Raw genomic sequence first — 27,754 nt, 5'->3', positions numbered from 1 at the left:
TGCCAGATGTCTGTTTAACCCCACAGGACCTGTATAGACACAGATGGATTTTATAGATGTCTTTTTCCATTATAAAAGGACATTTTTGAACTGAACGTCATTCAGGATAAGTATTCCAATACCTTTATTTACCCCCTCCACGCTGGTATACTGAAGGCGCTATTACTGTCTGGATCCATTGGTCACAATGGGCCTGCAACTCCTGGGAGCCAACAAGACCCCAATGTTATGAATTATATGTAGGTGGCATCGTGATATAGTGATGCCATACCAGATGAGTGCTAACTTTTGGACCCTTTACATTTAACCTACTGTATTGCTGTTGCTGGTTAAATCATGGGACCAAAACAAGTTTTTGCACCAAAGTTGAGAAGGGGCCTAAGAGCAATAACTTCTCCATCCTAGTTTTTGCCACCACACAATGAAACCTCTTTGAGAAGACCACCCAAAATTGCTTTAAAGTGGTTCTCTCGTGGAAAACTTTTTCTTTTTAAATCAACTGGTGCCAGAAAGTTAAACAGATCTGTAAATTACTTCTATTAAAAAATCTTAATCCTTCCAGTACTTTTTAGGGGCTGTATACTACAGAGGAAATGCTTTTCTTTTTTTATTTCTCTGATGTCACGAACACAGTGCTCTCTGCTGACCTCTGCTGTCCATTTTAGGAACTGTCCAGAGCAGAATATGTTTGCTATGGGGATTTTTTCTTGCTCTGGACAGTTCCTAAAATGGACAGCAGAGGTCAGCAGAGAGCACTGTGGTCATGACATCAGAGAAATCCAAAAAGAAAAGCATTTCCTCTGTAGTATACAGCCCCTACAAAGTTGTGGAAGGATTAAGATTTTTTAATAGAAGTAATTTACAAATCTGTTTAACTTTCTGGCACCAGTTGATTTAAAAAAAAAAAAAAAAAAAGTTTGCCACAGGAGTACCCCTTTAAAGAGTGGCCTTCTGTGGGGGTGGGCTTCTCATAGAAAATGGGCACTGTACATAGTGTAACTGATATCCATGAAAGCATCAAATCTGGTCTAGATAAGGAAATGGTCTTCTCAAAAAGGCATTTTTTGTTGGAGAGGGTTCATCACACATAAACATACAGTAGATAACAGAGCCTGGTACTTGTTCCTCTGTGTAGGCCCACACTGCCTATAGGAAGGGAAATGGAGCCAACAAAGGCTGTTCCCAAACTGCAAGGGTTACATAGCTATACCCTAGGTCAAAGGCATAGCTATGGGGTTATCTGTAACCTTGCATCAGAGTATTTATTGTCAGGCCCAGGAAAAGCTGGCTCAACCTCGGACGGTGTATAGGTTAACCATGCCCTGGTGTCACGTAAAGGTTAATTTTCACATTACCCTCACCCGACACTACATGAGCTTAATGATATGCCTCTGGTGGATGTTTCCACATGCTGGGAGTTGTAGTTTCAACATCTGGAGGTCCACAGTTTGGAGTCCACTGCCTTAGTAGGATCAGTGGAATCTCTGTGTCTCCTGCCTTTCTATAATGGGTAAGGAGGCGAGATATACACAGAAACCAGATGGGTTTACATAAAATAAACTAGAACTGGTAAACAGGGCTTATCTGCACTGAAAACATGTCTGATGAATAAACGACTCCAAATCTAGAGAAGGGATGAGCAAGAGCCTAAATATACTGTGTTGAGCTGTGTACACACAGTGTGGCGATGGCCTGCTATATATAGACGCCATGGCTAGCCCTCTTTTAGATATGACCACGCTCTCGGCAAACACAGCTTCTTCGCGCAGAAGGGATGTTGAACTTGCGACCCAGACACTTCACCTGACGCCCAAACCAAGCACCGGATTCCAGGTTCAGACAGAAGGCGGCACAGGGTAAACAGAGCTGAGGATACGCCGGTCGGTAGGGGCACACCTAAAGCAAATCCTTCACATCATGGTAAAACTGATGAGGGACAGAAATAGGGAGATGACTACAGTGAGCGAAGGTGAAGAATACCGTAACCCTGGAACTTATTATAGCAGCGGTGTCCAACTTGTGGCTCTGCAAAACTACAACTCCCAGCATGCACGGACAGCCTTCGGCTGTCCGTGCACGCTGGGAGTTGTAGTTTTGCAATAGCTGGAGGACACTGATACTTTCTGAGATGATTATCTCAGCCGGACACGTATAGGAAGCACAATTCAGCACTGTGTATACAGAGAGCTTATGTGCTTGGAAATGTGTACCGTAGGTGTAAAAGCTGTGCAAACACTAACCCCCTCAGTGCAGCGCTGTGCTCCCACTCTGTACAGCATAGACCAACCAGGATATCCTATCAACTGCATGTGAGCTGTCAAAATGGTCAAGTAAAGGTTAACTAGTATATAAATCGAATTGGTATATAGGCTGTATACAGCCTTACATTGATGCCAGTAAAATATCTGTATTGCAATGATACAATAACCGTATGTACAGACTAGTATATGCAAGTACTACATTGACTCTGTATATAGGCCGCAATAGAAAAAAGGTATATTAACTATAGGTACAAGCTATACAGGCTGCTGTATGAGTTATACACAGGGTATATGAGATACAGGCTGCTGTATGAGTTATACACTGGGTATATGAGATACAGGCTGCTGTATGAGTTATACACTGGGTATATGAGATACAGGCTGCTGTATGAGTTATACACTGGGTATATGAGATACAGGCTGCTGTATGAGTTATACACTGGGTATATGAGATACAGGCTGCTGTATGAGTTATACACTGGGTATATGAGATACAGGCTGCTGTATGAGTTATACACTGGGTATATGAGATACAGGCTGCTGTATGAGTTATACACAGGGTATATGAGATACAGGCTGCTGTATGAGTTATACACTGGGTATATGAGATACAGACTGCTGTATGAGGTATACACAGGGTATATGAGATACAGGCTGCTGTATGAGTTATACACGGGGTATATGAGATACAGGCTGCTGTATGAGTTATACACTGGGTATATGAGATACAGACTGCTGTATGAGGTATACACTGGGTATATGAGATACAGACTGCTGTATGAGGTATACACTGGGTATATGAGATACAGACTGCTGAGTTATGCACTGGGTATATGAGATACAGACTGCTGTATAAGGTATACACTGGGTATATGAGATACAGACTGCTGTATGAGGTATACACTGGGTATATGAGATACAGACTGCTGAGTTATGCACTGGGTATATGAGATACAGGCTGCTGTATGAGTTATACACTGGGTATATGAGATACAGACTGCTGAGTTATGCACTGGGTATATGAGATACAGGCTGCTGTATGAGTTATACACAGGGTATATGAGATACAGACTGCTGAGTTATACACAGGGTATATGAGATACAGACTGCTGTATGAGTTATACACTGGGTATATGAGATACAGACTGCTGAGTTATACACTGGGTATATGAGATACAGACTGCTGTATGAGTTATACACTGGGTATATGAGATACAGGCTGCTGAGTTATGCACTGGGTATATGAGATACAGGCTGCTGTATGAGTTATACACAGGGTATATGAGATACAGGCTGCTGTATGAGTTATACACTGGGTATATGAGATACAGACTGCTGAGTTATGCACTGGGTATATGAGATACAGACTGCTGAGTTATACACAGGGTATATGAGATACAGGCTGCTGTATAAGTTATACACTGGGTATATGAGATACAGACTGCTGAGTTATACACTGGGTATATGAGATACAGGCTGCTGTATGAGTTATACACAGGGTATATGAGATACAGGCTGCTGTATGAGTTATACACAGGGTATATGAGATACAGGCTGCTTTATGAGTTATACACAGGGTATATGAGATACAGGCTGCTGTATGAGTTATGCACTGGGTATATGAGATACAGGCTGCTGTATGAGTTATACACAGGGTATATGAGATACAGGCTGCTGAGTTATACACTGGGTATATGAGATACAGGCTGCTGAGTTATACACTGGGTATATGAGATACAGGCTGCTGAGTTATGCACTGGGTATATGAGATACAGGCTGCTGAGTTATGCACTGGGTATATGAGATACAGGCTGCTGAGTTATACACTGGGTATATGAGATACAGGCTGCTGTATGAGTTATACACTGGGTATATGAGATACAGGCTGCTGAGTTATACACTGGGTATATGAGATACAGGCTGCTGAGTTATACACGGGGTATATGAGATACAGGCTGCTGAGTTATACACAGGGTATATGAGATACAGGCTGCTGTATGAGTTATACACAGGGTATATGAGATACAGGCTGCTGTATGAGTTATACACTGGGTATATGAGATACAGGCTGCTGTATGAGTTATACACTGGGTATATGAGATACAGGCTGCTGTATGAGTTATACACAGGGTATATGAGATACAGACTGCTGTATGAGTTATACACTGGGTATATGAGATACAGACTGCTGAGTTATACACAGGGTATATGAGATACAGGCTGCTGAGTTATGCACTGGGTATATGAGATACAGGCTGCTGAGTTATACACTGGGTATATGAGATACAGGCTGCTGAGTTATACACTGGGTATATGAGATACAGACTGCTGAGTTATGCACTGGGTATATGAGATACAGGCTGCTGAGTTATACACTGGGTATATGAGATACAGGCTGCTGAGTTATGCACTGGGTATATGAGATACAGGCTGCTGAGTTATACACTGGGTATATGAGATACAGGCTGCTGAGTTATGCACTGGGTATATGAGATACAGGCTGCTGAGTTATACACTGGGTATATGAGATACAGGCTGCTGAGTTATACACTGGGTATATGAGATACAGGCTGCTGAGTTATACACTGGGTATATGAGATACAGGCTGCTGAGTTATACACTGGGTATATGAGATACAGGCTGCTGAGTTATACACTGGGTATATGAGATACAGGCTGCTGAGTTATACACTGGGTATATGAGATACAGGCTGCTGAGTTATACACTGGGTATATGAGATACAGGCTGCTGAGTTATACACTGGGTATATGAGATACAGGCTGCTGAGTTATACACTGGGTATATGAGATACAGGCTGCTGAGTTATACACTGGGTATATGAGATACAGGCTGCTGTATGAGTTATACACTGGGTATATGAGATACAGACTGCTGAGTTATGCACTGGGTATATGAGATACAGGCTGCTGAGTTATACACTGGGTATATGAGATACAGGCTGCTGAGTTATGCACTGGGTATATGAGATACAGGCTGCTGAGTTATACACTGGGTATATGAGATACAGGCTGCTGAGTTATGCACTGGGTATATGAGATACAGGCTGCTGAGTTATACACTGGGTATATGAGATACAGGCTGCTGTATGAGTTATACACAGGGTATATGAGATACAGGCTGCTGAGTTATACACAGGGTATATGAGATACAGGCTGCTGAGTTATACACTGGGTATATGAGATACAGGCTGCTGAGTTATACACTGGGTATATGAGATACAGGCTGCTGAGTTATACACTGGGTATATGAGATACAGGCTGCTGAGTTATACACTGGGTATATGAGATACAGGCTGCTGAGTTATACACTGGGTATATGAGATACAGGCTGCTGAGTTATACACTGGGTATATGAGATACAGGCTGCTGAGTTATGCACTGGGTGTGTGAGGAACATCATGACGGTGATTAATGGAAAACTTGATAAGTGATTGATGTCATAGGTTCCTCTATCCGGCCTGGTCCCTTGGGGAGTGTAGCCAGTCCCTTCAGTCCAGCTGTACCTCCAAGGAAACCAGCTGTCCTGTAAATGAAGAGCATGCACAGCGGAGAGAGGGCTACATGCTGCTGATGGTTCATGTCATCACATTCCACCATCTGGGGCAGCAGGACTCCTCGGATCCATTAGGACAACTCTCTTCTTTCTTCATTGATATTTATAGAAAAATGGTCTCCAACATAAGTTCACACTACTCATGAAGAAGAGAGTGGGAGAACCCGAGTTGTGGTCCCTCTCCTTACTATAGGATCTACAATTATTCTTAAAGGGGTACTCCACTGACCAGCATTCAGAACATTTAGTTACGAACACTGTGTGCTCGCTGCGGGGGTCGGCCACGCCCCCTCAATGCAAGCCTATGGGAGGGGGTGTGGCATTCGCCACGCCCCCTCCCACAGACTTGCATTGAGGGGGCGTGGTCAATCCCCGCAGCGCGCACACAGCGTTCGTAACTAAATGTTCCGAACGCTGGCCAGTCGAGGACCCCTTTAATTCCCTTTTACCCTAACTTGTCAATGATACAGTAAGAACATTCAACTTCTTGTACTAACATTTTAAAATTTTTTCCTCACCTCCAGCCTCTCCACCAATGCATTGTCATACTTGAATCCAGGAATCTTCCGGTCACTGCACTGAATTCCTACATCCTCGCTGTGCTTACAGTCCGTCACTCCCCAGCCATTGTGGCTGCACTCAGCAATGCTTCTCTCCCTGCCGTTACAGTGCACATTGTCCATCCAGATATGCCCTGTTGGAGGCAGCAAACATGTCATATCGCAACATGGTGTAGCATTATAGAGCACATGTAATAAACCTTACACAGAATACGTAGACGATGCATCATACTAGCCTGGCTACTAGTCACTCCATTTCCACTGACTTGGATGGGAATGAAGAGAATTACACTACAGTCTCGCTACAGACATATCCTAGAACAACATTACATTGAATAAATGAGGATAAAGATCCATAGATCAATGGGTGATCTGATGTTTGGGCCAGAATGTAAAGTCAGGGGCATAGAAATAGAGGGTGCAGAGCTAGCAGTTACACCCAGGCCCTGGTGTTTGGGGGCTCATAGGACATGGTTGGTGGGGACACTGTTACAAAATATGCACTGTGGCCCATGAGCTTCATGAGCAAAACATCTAAGACACAGTGCATACTTCCAATGGTGTGCGCCAACTGGTTGTTTCTTATTAACACTGCCAAATCAGGTTATTGGTCAACCTGGCCATGGTTTAAGGGCTAGGATAATTTAGGAATTATCACCGATCTATTGTACTTTGCTGCATGCCAGCATGGGGACTGAAGAACAAGTTATACTGATCCCTCCCTCTGAGTTTCTTACCTTCTCCTTTACCATACTTGGAGCTGGGTGCCCATGAAATTGCCTCCATGTAGCCCAGGTCTCGGCAGGCTATGTGAGCCGCATACAGAGAAAAATCGTCATCGCAGATAGTGCCCCACTCTCCATTATAGAAGACTTCCACTCTCCCCTCATTGTGTTTGCGTTTCTCTCCGGCCAGACGCACGTGAATTTTTGGTGGTGGCTTAGGTGGCTGGGTGGGTAGTGGGTCAGGAGCCTGGGGCTGATGATATTCAGGATAATACTGCCAGTGCTCATATTGCCCCAATGTGGGTACAGTCAGGGTGAGGAAGAAAAGAAATATGTGAGCCACCAACATAGTTTATAACTTATGTGACACCTCGACCTGTAAGGAAAAGGAGACGGAGAGTAGAGATCAATACTAGTATTAGAAATAAAGCTACTCCAACACACAAACCATACAATCAGTAATATAGTAAAATCTCCTTGAGAGAACCACACAAAATTGTGCAAAATGTATGGTGGACTGAACATCTGGTACATGATATCTGTCCTGGGTAAGGGTGGTCTTCTCAAAAAGGTGATCTTTTGGAGAAGTTTCACTGTACGGTTACAATAGGCTCAGGTTACATTGTAACTTGAATCCCTACTCAATCTACAATGGTACAGTCCAGATCTGTGGCTTGTTCGAATGGCTTGAAGATCTGTCCATGCAAGGGATATTCCCACGTAGGTGGGCAGAAAAATGTGCTCCTATAGGTGCTTCACCCGTGCGGAATGTCTTCATAGTCTTCTTTATTAATAATACTCACACATAATACAGATGGAGAGGGACAAGCGTGAGGGGGGGTACAGCTAGGCAGCAACAGCAGCCATTTCGCACTTGGATAGTGCTTCTTCTGGCCTTCAAAGGATGCCAGATCCAAGTGAGAAACGGCTGCTGTCTCCGCCTAGCTGTACCCCCCCTAACGCTTGTCCCTCTCCGTCTCTATTATGTGTGAGTATTATTAATAAAGAAGACTATGAAGACATTTCACATGGGTGAAGTGCCTATAGGAGCACATTTTTCTACCTACGTGGGAATATCTCTTTCATCGCCTGACCGACCTGAGACCATCTCTGGACGGGATAGCTCATGGCTGCACCCTGGCTACCTGCCCACTTAGTGGGGCGAGATGCTACAATAGATGTTGTGCTCTCAGTACAACATTACCAGGTTAGCATAAACAATTACCCTACCCTCCATGTATAAAGTGATTTATAACTTCCAGAAGTTACTTTTGACTTATATGTAAAAACTTGTGAGACTTTGGAACAAATGACTAGTTTTCCATAGAATTAGGATCTCAAGATACAATGGATTCAACATACAATGTTCTTCCTAGAACCAATTCATATTGTAACTTGAGGGACCACATATGGCTATATGTTATAATAGACGTGTCACTAGATGGTGCTATTCTATTGAAGGATCAATAACACCCAACACTTCTGTACATTTAATTCCACTTTAAATTTTCCTAACATTTCTTTGTACAAATCTTTAACCATTTATATGATGATATTTATATACTTTGTTGTATTTTTGTATTATGACTCTATGGGATTTCCAGCTCATGAATTTCCACAATTGTTATTTTCTTACATCTTACAGGGAAACATCCAATAAAAACTAAAGGTGGAATTCCCTATTGTAAGTGCATTTCTATGTCTGTTATGACCAGGCTTTGTTTTTTACTGTACAAATCACAGTGACATAATCTTTGTATCCCATTCTACTGTACACGTTTGCCAATCCAAAGTATTGTCATCCATATTATATACAGTCGCAATAAGCCTGCCAGAAAAAAAAGTCTGTTTGTTAACATCTTCTTACTCCGGTTAATAAAATGGGGTCCAACGCCGAGGACTTCACCATGCTATGACATTCATATGCATTAACAGCATACTTGCTAATTTTGGTGGGACAATCCTGCAAAACAGACAGGGTGAATGCTTATTCTGCCCCAAAACGGGCATTTGGGGGGGTATCTTCACCATTTTAGGTTCCCTCCCTTGAACAAGATTTCAATGGGTATTCCGGAAAAAATATGAAATCAGCTGATTCAAAGTTATACAGACTTTAAAATTACATCTATTTAAAAAAAATAATCCTTCCAGTGCTTATCAGCTGCTGTATGATCCAGAAGAAGTTGTGTAGTTCTTTCCAGTCAGTCCACAGTTCTCTCTGCTGCCACCTTTGTTTGTGTCAGTAACTGTCCGGAGCAGGTGAGGTTTGCTATAGGGACATGTTCCTGCTCTGGACAGTTCCTGACATGGACAGATGTGGCAGCAGAGAGCAGTGTGGTCAGATTGGGAAGAACTACACAACTTCCCCTGGAGCATATACTGTAGCAGCTGATAAGTACTGGAAGCCTTGAGTATTGTAAAAAGAAGTAATTTGCAAGTTGATTTAAAAATATATATTTTCCAGAGTACCTCCTTACATGTAATTGGAGATATGGAATGGGGTTATTCACGTATTAAAATCCCAAATGGAACGTAGAAGAAGTTTGAATTATTTAATTTATTTTCTATACATATGTGTTCTCAAAATTTGTCTGGTTGCCCATAGAAACAGACTGTGGTTCTATTAATTATAATGTATTTAATCTAGTATATAAAAGGAAAACATTAAATAGCAAAGATTACAAGTAAGGATTTATGTACATAGATGCGCTAGGACTCCATTTTGTTCTGAGATGTAAAAGGGGTGCCATAGAGGAGCATAAAGCCTTATTTTGTCTCGATATGGCAGCATACAGAGGTTGCATGCTCCATCAGGTGTATACAGAGACGGTATGGCAGCACATAGAGGCTGTGCAGCTAAGTACTACATGTGTGTATAAGCCCTAAACCAAAATTATGCAACGTCTTATGTAACCGTGGACCAGGAGATGTTGTCCATTGCTGTAGAAAGCTGATTTTTTTCATTAATAACAACAGAGGAAGGAAGTATATAGTGAGGGGCTTCTTTATATTACGATGGAGGGTAAACACCTCATTCGGGCGGTGTAATCTCCATTATGCTATTGTAATGTCTGACAAACTGCAAATGCAAATCACATTTAGCTTGTGCAAATATGTGCAAGTCGAGACCCATGGAAAAAATGTAGAGTACATTCACCGAGATAAGAGAAGGGAACACACAGGGCCTCAAAAATTCCTCAGAGGAAATGAGGCCTAGTTCCCCATAGCAACCAGAGTTCAGCCATCTTTGTACAAACTACATTGTGGTTGATATGAGCAGCATGACTATTTCCTCAGAGACATCAGGAATTTTTTTTTAAATAACATTTTGTTGAAATAATTACTATGGGGAGATGTATGAAAACCAATAAGACCCCAGCTTTGATTGTATAGAGGCCTTTACAAAAAATAAATGCCCGAATCTGACTGGTTGCCATGGGCCACAGCACCAATAATCCTCTGCACAAGTTCACACTTTTGGAGATTCTGCTCTGAATTGCCTCAAGGAAATTGCCAGAAAGACTCCAATGGGATTCTGCTGCTTAGTTTACACATCAGAAGTTCCATAGCGCAACTTCCGACAAGGCATTGGATTCAGAATCTGCAGGGAAAACCCTAATATCAATGGTACTTGGGATTTCAGCGCTTATTTTCGTGGGCAAATTCTGCACAAAATAAGCACCAATTCCTGGCTGTGTGAACATACCCAGAGTGAAGCTAAGGGGGGCGGTTTTGAGAAGACAGGTGTCTTTGGCACTGGGTGCCCTCCACAGCACCATAAAGCCACTCATCCCTGGGCAGTTTATACCGACCAGCCAAGGGCCGTGCGGTCATGCTGGGAGTTGTAGTTTTGCAACAGCTGGAGGCAGCCTGGTTAGAAACACTGATATAGACACAGGGCTATGGTAGCCATGTGAACGTAATGCCCCAATGAGAAGAAAAGACCAGCTACTGCTTCAGCCATCATGGCAAGATATATTTTACACATATTTAGAAGAATATTCCACATATGGGGTAAGCATAAAAACTGAATGCAATACATGGGACATGGGGGGAGATTTATCAAAACCTGTCCAGAAGAAAAGTTGCACAGTTGCCCATAGCAACCAATCAGATTGCTTCTTTCATTTTTAACCTCTGCAAAATGAAAGAAGCAATCTGATTGGTTGTTATGGGCAACCGGGCAACTTTTCCTTTGCACAGGTTTATTAAGGGGTATATACCAGGATGTTGATAAACCTTATTGGATGGGGTTAATCCGTTTCCAAAACCACAATTAAAGCTAGTGGGAACATGGCCTTACAGCAGTGTTCCCTTACCTATCTGTGGTTACAGGGTGTGATGAGGGCAGATGGAATTGCCCTAGGAGCAGATGGCATTAACCCCTTGTGTTTGTGATGCCAGGGCGTGGTTTATCCTCAATACCACCCGAAGGTATACCGCTGGATCCTGGGCTAGACACAGGGGCAATAATGACTCCGATGTCAAGTTACGTTACAAAGGTAGCTTTACTGAGGGTAGACAGATGTAACTGTCTATACAGCTTGGCTAGGCCCAAGGAGGTGACCAGTGACTTCAGAGACCTCAGGGCTTGCTGGGACTTGCAGTGGACTGGGACAATTTGAATGCAGGCCACGCTGACTGTAGACAGGTTGACTTTAACTGAGACTGACTATACCCTGTTTGTTGCTTAGCAGCCTCTGACTGGGACCTGGTGGTTGTGGACTTGTTTCTGCGTGGTTGACCTGGACCTCAGCAAAGACTTACCTTGAAATCAAGAGAGTGAGCTAGCTCCTCCCAGGGCTTATATAGGGGAGACTAGGAGGGGGTCCCATAGGTCACCCTAAGGTCACATGGTCACTGATACCTCACTGGGTTACAGTCACATGACAACAGGTTCTTAAAGCTATAACACATTACAAGTATAATACACTGGATAATATATATATATATATATATATATATATATATATATATATATATAGTGAATGCAGAAGGGGAACAGGTGCAGATGTCTACTAGATTTGCACCCCTACAGCATTAAGCCCCAACCTATGGCTCTCCAGCTGTTGTAAAACTACAACTCCCATCATGCCCAGCTGGAAAGCCACAGGTTGGGGATCACAGACGTATCGGGGGGCAAATGCTACCTCTGCATCCCATATGTCAGTGATCCCCAATCTGTGGCTTTCCAGCCGTTACAAGACCACAACTCCCATCATGACGGGTGTTATAGTTTTGTAACACCTAAAAAGAGTTAGTTTGAAGAAAAAAAATTACCTAACTTTATCACAGTTGCATGTTATCATCAAAGAATATAACTTTATGAGAAGTATGTTGTATTTTTTTTGTGGGGTCCCATATGTACAAGTGGCAAATTTTAATAAGGGGCAACACAGTTCTCTTCTCTGGTGAAAATGGGGGACTCTATTGAAGTGTAATCTAAGCATGCCTTAAGAGAGTATATAAGACATGATCTAAAGAGGATCAGAAGAAGTTATTTTTGGGGGTCCCATATAATGTCCCAGGGGCTGGTATTATGGGGAGCGACACAGCTCTCTGCTGTGGCGAAGTGGGGGGTGGGAGGGGGCCCTATTGATAATCTAAGCATGGCCTAAGAGAGTATATAAGAAATAATCGAAATAGTATAGAAACAAACACATGTGCGCATATACCAGGCGTCTTTGAATATTATCTCGGAATTATGAATGGGTTAATATACAGAATGTCCTCAGTAGCATAATCATTATGTGTAAGTGAAAGTTCATATCCCCATGTAAAACAAAGTTTTCCTGTACCCCTTCCCTTAGCAGCCTTACAGAAGCCGCCCCCTCCCTGTCTGGTTCTCCTAGACTACTCCGAGTAGGAGGGGGGGTTCCTGAGTCTGAATTTTTCCATAGTGAAGTCATGCCGAAAATGACATCACTGGAAGAAGGAACAAGGGGATGCCCCTGATGTGCATTATATTTGCTGAGCTGGTAGAGTCAACAGCACATCAATCAGACCCATCGCTATAGACACATTGCTCAACATATAACCACAGCTAAGATGACCAGCCCGTCCCATGGGAAGCATTATTGTATATAGAACACTTTCCATGCCTTGCTAGAAATAAAATATTTCAGACAGCTTGAGTTTTATGGGTGAGGGGCCCTTGTTCCGGACCATTGACTTCTTCTGAAGTCAGAACAAAAGGCCTTCTTGTTATAGTATGAAACAGTATAGCTGGCTGTCACTCACATAAAATATGGGGAAAACCAGCAAATTAAATTCCAAGATGGCATTTTTATATACCTATCTAATTACTTTCACCATAATATCCTTCAGGAAAAGTTTACTATTATACTATACAGGAACGTATTACAGTACAGAGGTTGTAGGAAGCTGAAGAGACGCATATAGCTCGGCATTGGTCCATACACATAACTATGTTTTAACATAGCCATACACGTAGGATAGCTATCGGGAGAATGTTCGTTCAGCCAGCAGCCATCGTTCAGAATCGTTCAGCCAGCAGCTATCTCTTTCGTAATTCCTTCATACACATAAACATTTGACTTGGCCGAGCATTCATGTGTTTTGAATAGTGAAAGGGGTAAGGCTAGGGGTAGAGGGGTTAGGCTAGGTTCACATTGCCATTCGCATCCAACCCATTAAGGGTCCCATAGACTCTTTTCTTTTCATTTTCTTTTTGAGCCGATCGGACCCTGAAACGGGTCGTATGCAAATGGCTACTACCGGGGACCCCACTTGCATGGAGTCCGTCGGTGATCTGGTAATTTTACTGGAATTTAGTGGAGAAAAGAAATATTTTTTTCTCCGTTAAACTCCCATCGTTCTGGCCGGATTGGCGACGGAACTCCGAATAGCAGAGTCCGACAGCAATGTGAACGAGGCCTAAACCGTTCTCTGATGGTGGCTTATCTCCCAAAAAACAAAAGGAGAAATTGATATGTACCTGTACCTTCTGTCCCCTGATATCATCTGTTGGGTTAGAGTTGGACAGTGCTGCCAAAAATAGTGGGTTCAGCCAACTTGTTCTAATATGTGTACGGCCCTTAGTCTGGGTTCAGCTGACGGTTGAAGGAACATGTTGGCACTAAGGTATTGTTACTTTGATCCAATTCAAAAAATCGCAGGATGGTACTACTAGCATATGCTATTGACAACATATGCTCAAGGAGGAACTCTTAGGGCTAAGTTTACATGGGGGAATGTCCACACGAAAATCTCTGCGGACATTTCCCTGACAGTGGAACGCTGGCAGATCATCCCGGCGCTAGGACCTCTCAACATTTCCATGCGTAGTCCATAGAAAAAATAGACAATTTGAATTTCTGCGCCAGATGTTTCTGGTGCAGAAATTCTGCTATGGGAACAGCGCAGCAGAATCCCATTTAAATCAATACTGCGGAATCTCTGCGTTGGAATTTGGCACGGAAATTCCATCGTGTGAACATAAACTTAATCAGAAGTGTCTAATGTTGGACCTCTCTTATTATTTAAAGTCCGACATTTACATAGCATTCTCAGAAGGATGAAAAAAAATATGTGTAGCGGCTTTAATGACTTCTTATGGGTTAAAAATATCTAGTAAGGTTAGAGAAGGAGTGATGTGTCACACAAAACCCCATTCTCATCCAACCTTCTGCTTTCCAAAAAAAATTAAATAAAGATAGGACATTTTTCAGCCATAAGTAGTGGTGAGTGCCGCCACAATGGGGGAGATGTATCAATGTTGTTGTTGGTAGACGTTTTTTGTAGATCATTTTGGTTGGTCTAAATTTGGTGCATTTTCTCCAAATTTATCAAACTTGTGCCCCATGATAAATTTTGTGCAATGGTCTAAATCTCCACAAAGTTCTATTTGTAGACCTGTTCTACCCCTCACAGGAAAAGTGGTGTATCCTGGACGCTGGGATTTTGTTCTATTGTTTTTCAGGATTCCACTGAGGTTTTTTTTGTCCACCAGCAAAAACGCCTGAAAAACGGTCCCAGCTTTTCCTGCATTTTGGTAATTTTTCTTGGGGGAGATTTATAAAAAACTGTACAGAGGAAGAGTAGTGCAGTTGCCCATGGCAACCAATCAGATTGCTTCTTTAAAAAAAAATGAAAGGAGCGATCTGATTGGTTGCTATGGCCAACTGCACCGCTCTTCCTCTACACTGGTTTAGCAAAATCTCCCCCTCTGATCATGAAATGTTGTCAGCATGTGAGATATTTGACACAGAGTGGAAATCACGCCAGACCATCATTTTCTGTCCATATGAAAAAAACAGACATGAGTTGACCCAAAAAATATTGTACGCCCTAGCAAACTACAATCAGGTCAGCAGTCCACTAATAGTTAATGAATACGTGCATGTTTCGGCACAGATTCGAGGTCAGCTGATTATAGATTAGGAAATCGCATCTGTTGTGCAGACACTAAAATTGTGTTCTTAAGACGACCAGCAGATTCACATATGTTTATGGTTTGGTGGGAAAATAGTCAAAATGGTAAAAGTACATGTTGAGAATGTAAAAAAAAAAGGATGCTGACTACATTGTGAAATAACAATGTAGTTAATTTGGAATATGTTTTTTTTTTATGTTTGTAAAAAATAAAAATATTTTTGAAAAAAAAAAAAGTTTGTTAAGTGTAAACGGAAATAACGGAAAGCACTGGCCAATTACATCACATATTCTAGAGACACTTGCACCAAAAAATGAATTAACACACAATTTCAACACCCATGCTTGCTTGGCTTTAAACAGTGGAGCATCAGACACTTTCTACGTGTCCTTGCTACCACTCGTAGATTTGTAGACGATTTTGACAAAAATAACGCAATTGCGCCAAAAAAAAGTCTACATTTTTTGAGCACAAATGATAAATAACAGTCCACTGGATTAAGTTGTCTACGGTACACCAAAATGGTGACAACTTTAGAAAATTATCCACCAGAAAAAACGCAACCCAAATGCAAAAAAAACGCAATTGCGCAAAATCGGTAGACGGGAAAAGTGGTCTAAAGGCAATGATACATGTCCCCCAATGTATGTATAGAGCGGTGTATAGCAGTGCTGTTGAGTTTAGTGAACCAAATGTAGTCAACTAGTGATTACCCGCAGCTGACCATGCTTTCGAGTCCCGCAAACGGATTTAGTGTAGTCAATAATAGACTACATTCATTGTGGACCGAATCTTAAAGGGGTACTCTGGTGAAAACCTTTTTTCTTTTAAATCAACTGGTGCCAGAAAGTTAAACATATTTGTAAATTACTTCTATTAAAAAATCCTTCCAGTACTTATTAGCTGCTGAATGCTACAGAGAAAATTCCTTTCTTTTTGGAACACTGATGGCATCACGACCACAGTGCTCTCTGCTGACGTTATAATAATAATAATACTAATGCTTTATTTATTGTTGTCCTTAGTGGGATTTGTCCATTTTAGCAACCGTGCATAGCAGATGTATGCTAAGGGCAGCACAGTTGCTCAGTGGTTAGCACTGCTGCCTTGCAGTGCTGGGGCCTTGGGTCCAAATCCCATTAAGGACAACAATAAATAAAGAGCTATTATTATTATAATGATGTCAGCAGAGAGCACTGTGCTCGTGATGTCATCAGAGAGAATTCCAAAAAGAAAGGAATTTCCTCTGTAGTATTCAGCAGCTAATAAGTACAGGAAGGATTAAGATTTTTTTAATAGAAGTAATTGACAAATCTGTTTAACTTTCTGGCACCAGTTGATTTAAAAGAAAAAAGGTTTTCACCTGAGTACCCCTTTAAAGAGCCCATACAAATTAGGATACATGTGATGAAGACTGGTGACATCAACCAAAAAAATTTTGGGTTGGTGAAATTTAACAATGGCTGATTGTTTTGGCCAACGTAAAAAAAAAAAAAGTCGTTCAACAGACAGACAAAAGATCCTTTGCTTACGGACAATCGGAGAACGGTCAGTTAGAATGTTCTCAGAACATTCTCAAAAAGATCACTCAATTATCACCCATGTCTATGACCATGTATGGCCAATTTGAGCAACAGTTTGAACAATTGCTTGTTCAATGGTTGGCCAACCATTAAAATAGTTATTTTTAATGTGTATGGCCGCCTATAGTTTTCTGTTACCACTGAAACCACCTCGTTATGTGGCATAGGCAATGTGCTGAATCCATGTGGAGAGGCAATGGAACTCATTGGCCATCACCCAGCTTTTTCAGTTGCAGATGTAAGTCATTAACATAATCACAACTGCAAAAACCTTCACATCTATACTTGTTTACTATCTTGCTTGTTTAAGAATCTTCTTCAAAGGGGTACTCCGGTGGAAAACTTTTTTTTTATTTTTTTTAAATCAACTGGTGCCAGAAAGATAAACAGATTTGTAAATTACTTCTATTAAAAATGTATACTACAGAGGAAATTCTTTTCTTTTTGAATTTCTTTTCTGTCTGACCACAGTGCTCTCTGCTGACACCTCTGTCCGTGTCAGGAACTGTCCGGAGTAGGAGAAGATCCCCCATAGAAAACATATGCTGCTCTAGACAGTTCCTAAAATGGACAGCAGAGAGCACTGTGGTCCTGACAGAAAATAAATCCAAAAAGAAAATAATTTCCTCTGTAATATACAGCCGCTAATAAGTACTGGAAGGATTAAGAATTTTTAATAGAAGTAATTTACAAATCTGTTTAACTTTCTGGCACCAGTTGATTAAAAAAATAAAAATAAAAAATAAAGTTTTCCACCGGAGTACCCCTGTAATAATACCATGATTCAGGAATTGTTATTTATGCAGTTCCCTACTATCATTGTTTTATGCCTGTATCCAGCACCCTCTAAGTCTCCAGTAATATATCTTGCACCTACAGTAAGGCATTCTTCCTACAAGGTGTGGGATGTTACAGAGTTTCCATGCCCGGGAGACAAGCCTTCAGAGACCTGCATTGACTATGCACATACTGTACTTAGATTTTATTGTCATTTGGAAATATTTACCAAGCACCTTGCAGAACACCCGAAGCTTCCTGTAAAACCGCTCAAGCATGTAATTTGCTGTCGTGTAAAAAAGTCAAGTGTCTCAAAAATGGAGATATGATGAGACGTACCAGGCACGGGCATCTAAACCTGACCGTATACCAGAAGACAGATTATGTGAACAGTTATGGCATAAAGTGGCTCTGAATTCTGGTATATAGAGGGGAGCAGGTACCCTCTGTGACATCTACCGTATTTTTAGACATATAAGATGCACTTTTTCTTCCCCAAAACTGGGGGGAAAAAGTCGGTGTGTCTTATACGGCGAATACACCCCTATCGCGGCGGTCCCTGCAGCCATCAACGGCCGGGACCCGCAGCTAATACAGGACATCACCGATCGTGGTGATGCCCTGTATTAACCCTTCAGACGCGGCGATCAAAGCTGACCACTGCGACTGAAGGGAAAGTGGCACTAACCCGGCTGTTCAGTCGGGCTGTTCGGGACCGCCGCGATTTCACCGCGGCGGTCCCGAACAGCCGACTTAATAGCCGGGTTAGTTCTTACAGGACACCGGGAGGGACCTTACCTGCCTCCTCGGTGTCTTCTCCGTTCAGGGATCCCCTGTATGGCCGGCGCTCTCCTTCCTCTTCATCACGTCGTCGTGTACGTGCGTTGGTGTGCGTAACAACATGATGGCGGCGACGGAGAGCGAGGATACCAGGCCGGCAGCAGAGACGTTCCGGAGCGACAGGGACACGGCGACAGCGATGGAGCGACATCCAGGGCAGCGGTGACGGGTCCGGAGTGGCGGGGACATGTGAGTATTACCTCCTATGCAGTGGTCTTCAATCTGCGGACCTCCAGATGTTGCAAAACTACAACTCCCAGCATGCCCGGACAGCCAACGGCTGTCCGGGCATGCTGTGAGTAGTAGTTTTGCAACATCTGGAGGTCCGCAGGTTGAAGACCACTAATGGGTTCAAAATCTTTATTTTTTTAGATTTTCCACCTATAAATTGGGTGCGTCTTATACGCCGGTGCGTCCTATAGGGCGAAAAATACGGTATAGGTCCTAATAGCTCACATGGATATGGGTGTCTTCATTTAACAACATGTTTAAAGGAATATTTCCATTATATAGCATATGACATCATTTTCTGATCTGTGAGTAGGGTTGCCACCTTTCTTGCAAAAAACATACCGGCCATGCTAATTTGCATAATTAATTATATATGCGTAACATCACAGGATACACATATGCGGGAGAAATTTTGTCCTATTCTGACCCCTATAACCTTTTTTATTTCTCCTTATATGGGCTGTATGAGGGCTCATTTTTTGTGCCCCGATCTGTTGTTTTTAACTGTACCATTTTTGTTCTGATGTCACTTTCTGATCGCTTTTTTTATTTTTTATTAAATTTGGGAGTTGCAGTTAGTTACTAACTACAACTCCCAGCATGTCCTGATACAGCCTGTGGCTTAGCAGCTGCCCAGAACAAAAACTACAACTCCCAGCATGGTGGACTATATATTGGTATAGAGTATAGATCAATGTTTCACCACCAGGGGTGCCTCCAGCTGTTGCAAATCTACAACTCCCAGCATGCTGGGAGTTGTAGTTTTGCAACAGCTGGAGGTGCTCTGGTTGGGAAACACTGGAATAGCATATGGTGCAACATTCCGAGAGTTGGAGGATTGGTTGGATAAATACTGGCCATTGCATTGCCGGTATTTTTTATATACAAATACTGGCAGGGTGGCCAAAATATCGGCTGTGCCAGTAAAATACCAGCCAGGTGGCAACCTTATCTATGAAGGTATCTGGTGTCTAGGACCCCTACAAACCTAATAATAACGGGTCAGCAAGAGCCTTACTGTGCAGGACGCGGCCCCACCACTTTTAAAGAGTGGTAATAAACCTTAAAGGGTGCGTTCACACTACAGAATGCCTGCGGAATTCCACGGTGTGAACTTAACATTAGTGTGAATGGGTCTCCGCGAGATCCATTCACACTGCGGAATTTCTGCGGCGGACAATTCTGCCGCTGAAATTGTTCTGCGCAAAGAAAGAACATGTTCATTCTTTGCGCGGATTCCGCGAACACTGCATAACCGTCAATGGTGACGGCTCAGTGCCCCGCGGCCCTATCGCCGAAGTACTCTCGGCAGCATCCGCCAGGCGCAATCTCTGCTCACGGAATTCCGCGAGCGAAGATTCTGCAGTGTGAACGCACCCTAAAAGGGTACGCTGCTCAGTGTTTGGAACAAACTGTTCCAAATGCTGAAGCCGGCACCGGGAGCTCGTAACGTCATAGCCCTGCCCCCTCATGATGTCACGCCCCACCCCCTCAATGCAAGTTTATGGGAGAGGGCGTGGTGGCATGAGGGGGCAGGGCTATGACATCACAAGCTCCCGCCGCCGGCTCCAGCGTTCGGAACAGTTTGTTCCAAATGTTGAACAGAGGAATACCCCTTTAAAGTTGTGGCACATTTCCTAGAGGTGGTATGACCTAATCCTATATTTCTGCATAACTAGGCAGATATGCTATTAAAGGGGTACTCCGGTGCTTACACATCTTACCCCCTAGCTATCACGCCCCCGTAGGCTTGCATTGAGGGGCGGAGTGTGACGTCACACACCGCCGGCCCGGTGGTCGCCCGTAATCAGACCCGGAGAGAACACGCTCCGGGGACTGATTACAAACGGGGTGCCGCGTGCAAGATCACGGGCGTCCCCAGCTGCGGGACTCCCAGACAGATCAGGCATCTTATCCCCAATCCTTTGGATAGGGGATAAGATGTGTAAGCACCGGAGAACCCCTTTAATAGCATATCTGCCTAGTTATGCAGAAATATAGGATTAGGTCATACCACCTCTAGGCAATGTGCCATTCACTAGCAGTGAAAAGCAAGAACAATATGTCTCTGTATGTAGGCACATTGCCTAGATGTGAGCCGGCCTATTATGGTGCACAGATACAACAGAACTGAATTCAGTGAATTGCATTGTTCTCTACATATTCCAGTGTGGAGACAACGTAGTAGTTGAACAATCTCGGTTCTGCTACACGACACGGTAATGAGCTACACATGTAACTGGAGCTCAGCTTTTAGAAGACACCCCTGACCTTCTCAGTGAGGCATCGCAGTCTGTAGACACTTCCTTAGGAAATGTCTTTATCACGTGTGAACCCCATTGTACAAGGATGTGTATGTTATTCTCATTAGACGTAGGATAATTTATTTGGCTGTAGATATATAAATATATATATTTGTTCTTTGGTCTTCTTTCTGTGGAAAGAATGACATCATGTTTTCCTAGCCCACAACTTCTTGGTAACATCCACTATTCATTATACATGGGAAGATCATGCAGGGACAGTGGTTGGTTGGGTGGTCTCCAGTGGAGGGATCTTGGAGAATCTGAGGAGGAACTGGGATACAGAGTCTTTTCTTTACAGCACACTAGGACATCAAAGTGTCTCTCCCAATATAGCATCACAAGAAGTCATGTCTAAGATCTTCTGATGGAGCCATGAAGCTGTGTGACCATGAGAAATGACAGCCAGATGATGAGCAAACAAGTGTTCTTGTCAAACATTAGGGGGTGGCTGTTATTTTGGTCAGCCAGTCAGAAATATCTTTACCCTGTGATATTTTACTAGAGGTTCCCCGTACACTTATGCCCAGTAAAACCACCATTGTTCCTGTTATGCCAAGGTTACTTCAAGATCACACCCGTCTTGCAGTAAATCCTACTATCCGCTCGGACAACCAAGTTAAAGGATATCATCCGTGGGTCAAAGGCTAAGTTTCCACTTGGTTTTTTTTCTGGCAGTTTTTGGAATACTGCCACTGTAGTTTTCGAGCCAAAGCCAGAAGTGTATTCAAAAGTAATAGGACATATAATGAAAAGACTTATACTTCTTCTCCCTCATGGATACACTTCTGACTTTGGCTCAAAAACTGCAGTGGCAGATATCCAAAAACTGCAAGAAAAAAAAACAAGTGGAAACTTAGCCTAAAGGCATAGACCGGTCCCTCGGTGGTGCTAGGACAAACAATGACTAGAATCAACGAATGCAATATCATAAGAACAAGACATTCCTGTACTCACTGCATTGGTACCGTAACTTCGGCTCCTTCTCCCGGAGTTCCCGTAGCTTACCAGACAACCATCGCGTGGGGCGCTCAGAGGCAAAGCCTCTGAGCGTCCCACGCGATGGTTGTCTGGTGCGGTGAGTACAGGAATATCTTGTTCTTATGATATTGCATATATATATATATATATATATATATATATATATATATATATAGCCCAATATGTCAGATGCCATGTTGGATCTCTATATGCTGGGACACCCTTTTCTTTTTTCAACTAAACCAATAAAACGCCTAGTCATCTGTACTATTTTGTGTAGAGACACCCTGCAAAAAATTTTACCATGTGGTTCTAACATTTTAACATGGGTGCCTTGGTGCATCATATACCAATATGGTGGCATATATCAGAGCCTTCTGTCAAAGGTATACATGGAAATATCTTCACAACATATACATCTGATGGAAAGCTTAAAACTTATGGACCCCATATACCTGACAGGGGGCCAAAAGTGCGTTATCTTTGCCACCATTCGGGATGTATGCAGTGGGGGTGAAAAGGCATGGAGCTCCGCACTATTCCATTGAGTGGACATTGCTTAACACAGTCTTAAAGCCTTAGTGTCCATATTAGTTCTATATCTTTGAGTCCCCATTTTAGATGTATTTTCAGGTTTCTTAGACTGATATGACTTAAATCAAGGTGACCATATTTTGCATAAAATCAACTTGAATGTGGCATAGTTTATTTTTCCACCAATTGTTATCATGAAGAAATGTCTTTTATAAATGTGTCAGTTTCTATTTCCCCACCTATACAAATAAAGAAAGACGGACTCATACCTCCAAGTCCCTACTTTTGACCCATGTCCCCTTTTTCACATTAAAGGGGTTGTCTGGCAATAGAAACAGCCTGTGTTTGGTGTCAAAAAGTATAACAAAGCATCTTACTAATATAACGTTATTAACAACAGTGCACAGATCTTCCATCATTTCACAGGCTCTCAAAACAATCTGCTCCATCCCTTCTCCCCTTCTATCATTATGGGAAGAGACCAGTGATGTGAAGGAGGGAGCTGGTATAACTGCCCATTAGATTTATGACTTATAAGATAAGGCAGCAAGGAGCCTGTTCTGATGGAAACTACTGTGACTGGGAACAGCTCTCAGGTGCCTAATCTAATGATTCATAAATCTAATGAACAGTAATACCAACTTACCCCTTCACATTACTGGTCTTGTCCTGTGCTAACAGAAGAGAAGAGAAGGCATGGGAAGGTCTGCATTCAGAGCCCATAGAAACATAGAATGTGTCAGCAGATAAGAACCATTCGGCCCATCTAGTCTGCCCAATAATCTGAATCCAATCAATAGTCCCTGGCCCTATCTTATATGAAGGATAGCCTTATGCTTAGCCCATGATGCAACATCATAGTTTATATAAAGAGAGAGCACAGATGATGTGCAAGATCTCTGGACAATGACTAATGACATTATATTAGCAAGTTGCTTTATTAATACTTTTTGCATTAATAAACTTTCTACAATGCTATAGAAACTATCTGCCTGGCTCCTAAATGTACAATAGCCATATTGCCTATTACTCCATCATCTCATGATATTTGGATTTTAAAGGGGTACTCCGGCAGAAAACTTTTTTTTTATTTTTTTTTATCAACTGGTGGCAGAAAGTTAAACAGATTTGTAAATTACTTCTATTAATAAAATCTTAATCCTTCTAGTACTTATTAGCTGCTGAATACCATAGAGGAAATTCTTTTCTTTTTGGAACACAGAGCTCTCTGCTGAATCACGAGCACAGTGCTCGCTGCTGACATCTCTGTCCATTTTAAGAACTGTCCAGAGTAGGAGAAAATCCCCATAGCAAACATATGCTGCTCTGGACAGTTCCTAAAATGGACAGAGGTGTCAGCAGAGAGCACTGTGCTCGTGATGTCAGCAGAGAGCACTGTGTTCCAAAAAGAAAATAATTTCCTCTGTAATATTCAGCAGCTAATAAGTACTGGAAGGGTTAAGATTTTTTTAATAGAAGTAATTCACAAATCTGTTTAACTTTCTGGCACCAGTTGATTTAAAAGATAAATAAATTAATTAAAAAAGTTTTCCACCGGAGTACCCCTTTAAGGATTGTTATATTCAGATGAACTGTGTGATAATATTTAAATTAAATAGTTTTCAGGCATACAACAAAGCATGTAACATCTAGTTTCTCTCCATCCAAAAAGTTGGAAGGTATCCAGACATAGATGATAGACAGATAGATAACCATAATCCACGTGGACACGTGTTATATTTAAAGAAACAAACGCCCGTCCGCAGTCTGCATATCTGTACAGTGTCGGGGTCCGCGCCATTGTGTCAGGCAGCGCTGCAGGGATGGATCATCTGCGAATGGAGACTTTGTTAGGTTCAGATTCCTGCATGTCTGCCCCAGGCCCAACCACGTTAGCAGACCCCTGGATAAACCCACCGAGCCTGTGTCTGCTTGTACTGAAGTGGTGTCATCCCATTGTACTAAAATTAGGTGATGAGGGATCCATATGTGCCAAATTAGGTTATGAGGGATCCATATGTGCCAAATTAGGTTATGAGGGATCCATATGTGCCAAATTAGGTTATGAGGGACACCAAGTGCTGCCAACAGATCCCCAGATAACATTGGCACTATGGGAGAGATTTATCAAATACTGTGTAGTGGAAGAGGGGTGCAGTTGCCTATGGCAACCAATCAGATTGCTTCTTTCATTTTTAAAGAGACCTGTGAAAAATGAAAGAAGCAATCTGATTGGTTGCCATGGGCAACTGCACCACTCTTTGATAAAACTCCCCCTATGAGTATATATGGTGTAAATCAGTGTTGTTTAAATTGTGGACCTCCTGAAGTTGCAAAACTACAACACCCAGTATGCCCGGACAGCCGTTGGCTGTCCGGGCATACTGGGAGTTGTAGTTTTGCAACATCTGGAGGTCTACAGTTTGGAAACCACTGCTGTAAATGATGGCATGTACCTTGGTGCCAGTCTCCTCAGTACAGTGATCCCTCAACTTACAATGGCCTCAACATACAATAGTTTCAACATACAATGGTCTTTTCTGGACCATTGTAACTTGAGACCAGACTCAACATACAATGTACAGACAATCCAGAAACGTGTCAATCGCTGGAAGATCTGACCAATCAGAATGGGCATTCACTGGTAAAACCCTCGTATTACTGAAGTGCATGCACTGACTGGTGTCTGGTAGCGCCCCCTACAGTACAGGGAGGAATTACATGTTCTGTACTACTCTTTACCTGTGCTAGGGTTAGCTGCTCATTTGGACACCAGGTGAGGGCGGCTCCATGATACTTTTTTAGGACACTGTGTACTGTACAGGACCCTGAAGAAGCTCCTGTCCTCTACATAGACCAGCGTTTCTGTACCAGGGTGCCTCCAGCTGTTGCAAAACTACAACTCCCAGCATGCCCGGACAGCCAAAGGCTGTCCGGGCATGCTGGGAGTCGTAGTTTTGCAACAGCTGGAGGCACCCTGGTTGGGAAACACTGACATAGACAGTGATTTACAGCTCCCAGCAGATCTTTCTTACTTTTATAAGTACGATCTTGGTTTATCTGTATTAGATGTCTACTTATTTTTCTTTAATCCTCACTTTTTTCCTATTTTTGGATGACATTTTGAGGCTTCAGAACCAATTACCAGGTTTCCATAGAGTTATGGTCTCAACATACAATGGTTTCAACATACAATGGTCGTCCTGGAACCAATTAATATTGTAACTTGAGGGACCACTGTACTAGTACATTGCCCCTACTCTGTCTATGTATAGAAATTTCTGCTATCATTGCAATTTTACTGTTCCTCAAATGCGTATCCAGTTACCAGGCAAAGGTCTGAGTGAGCCCAGAGGCCTTCTTCACAAAACCTCATATTCCAATGATGTCATCTCCCAGTTATGTCTGTGGACTGGAGATGGGTCCGGGGGGGAGAAGGTAATGAACGGGGAAGACTAAGGGGGAACTCCAGGAAAATTAGATCATCCCAAGCACACCGCAAAACAGTGCCCTCTCCTTGAAAACATCTCATTGGCACTAATAGTAAAAGAAGTAGACAGTAAAATGCATTTTCTCAAAGGGTTACTCCGGTGGAAAATATTTTTTTTCAAATCAACTTGTTCCAGAAAGTTAAATAGGTTTGTAAATGACTTTTATTAACAAATCTTAATCCTTTCAGTACTTATCAGCTGCTGTATACTACAGAGGAAGTTGAGTTCTTTGTTGTTGCTCTTTTCAGTGTGTTCTGAGACAGGAACTTTTTTTGCAATTTGTGCTACAGGACTTTTCTGTGAAAGGTCCCGTAGCACTCTCCACGCATATCAATGAGCATTGGGCGCCCACGATCCTGACGCTGGTTCATCAGTTGTCCTTGAATCACTTATGGTAGGTACGGCATACCAGGATCACCAGACAAGTCCTGCCATTTTGGAGATGCCCTAAAGCAATCATCTAGCCAATATAATTTGGCTCTTAGATCCTTACATTTCTCCGTCTTCAAACACATCAACTTCAAGGACTGACTGGATGTTTGGAATAAGTCTGGGCGTTTTAGGGTGCGTTCCCAAACGGCGTATACGCAGCGTATTTGACGCTGCGCAAAATTTACGGCAGCAGCGGGAAATACGCTGCTCATTCCTTGCTCACTATACACACAGGGCTTTCAGGCGGCAGCCCTATGCGTGTATTGAGTTTTAGAGGGGGAGTCGCTCGTCACAGACACGCCGACACACGGCCCCGCCTCTAAAACTCACTACACGCATAGAGCTGCCGCCGGAAAGCCCTGTGTGTATAGTGAGCAAGGAATACGCAGTGTATTTCCCGCTGCTGCCGTAAATATTGCGCAGAGTCAAATACGCTGCGTATACGCCGTGTGGGAACGCACCCTTAAAGGGGGTACTTTGGTGGAAAACTTTTTCTTTTAAATGAACTGGTGCCCGAAAGTTAAACAGATTTGTAAATGACTTCTATTAAAAAAATCTTTACCCTTCCAGTACTTGTTAGCAGCTGTATGCTACAGAGGAAATTCTATTATTTTTGAATTTCTTTTTTTTCTTGTCCACAGTGTTCTGTCTGTGTCAGGAACTGTCCAGAGCAGCATAGGTTTGCTATGGGGATTTTCTCCTGCTCTGGACAGTTCCTGATCCGGGCATCAGGTGTCAGCAGAGAGACAAAAAAAAAGAAATTCAAAAAGAAAAGAATTTCCTCTGTAGCATACAGCTGCTAATAAGTACTGGAAGGTTAAAGATTTTTAATAGAAGTATTAAACCAGTTGATTTAGAATTTTTTTTCCACCGGAGTACCCCTTTAAATGTTGTGGTTTGTTGGTGTAGTACAATGTGTGATGCAAAATGGAAGACTCTTATGGAAAGCCATTCAAATGCTTGAAGACACAGATTTTAGGTGTAGGTTCGTAGCTACAGGGGGTGAAGAGGTAGTGTAGCAGCCGCACCCTGGCCCTGATGGGTGGGAGGAGCACATTAAAAGACATC

The 27,754-nt window shown here is 42.6% G+C and overlaps 1 protein-coding gene across 5 annotated transcripts in view; it reads right to left on the bottom strand.

Annotated features, from left to right (window-relative positions):
- LOXL2 (lysyl oxidase like 2) overlaps window positions 1-27,754 on the bottom strand; it is a 74,734-nt gene that overhangs the window by 28,615 nt on the left and 18,365 nt on the right. The window contains exons 1-3 of one of the 5 annotated variants that reach the window (XM_056571185.1): window positions 24,681-24,817; window positions 7,132-7,495; window positions 6,353-6,528 (exon numbers count right to left, since the gene is read on the bottom strand). In XM_056571185.1, coding sequence (XP_056427160.1) covers window positions 6,353-6,528; window positions 7,132-7,468 — 513 coding nt within the window. In that variant the 5' untranslated portion in view covers window positions 7,469-7,495; window positions 24,681-24,817. Of the gene's footprint in view, window positions 1-6,352; window positions 6,529-7,131; window positions 7,496-8,986; window positions 9,051-10,825; window positions 10,904-11,797; window positions 11,881-24,680; window positions 24,818-27,754 lie in introns of those variants that run through there. The other 4 variants (XM_056571182.1, XM_056571183.1, XM_056571184.1 and 1 more) reach the window with 4 other exon arrangements.

The sequence above is a fragment of the Hyla sarda genome, chromosome 4 (assembly GCF_029499605.1).
Source record: "Hyla sarda isolate aHylSar1 chromosome 4, aHylSar1.hap1, whole genome shotgun sequence".
NCBI lineage: Eukaryota > Metazoa > Chordata > Amphibia > Anura > Hylidae > Hyla > Hyla sarda.
The sequence above is the reverse complement of the archived record's forward strand: the minus strand, read 5'-3'. Positions and strand labels throughout refer to the sequence as shown.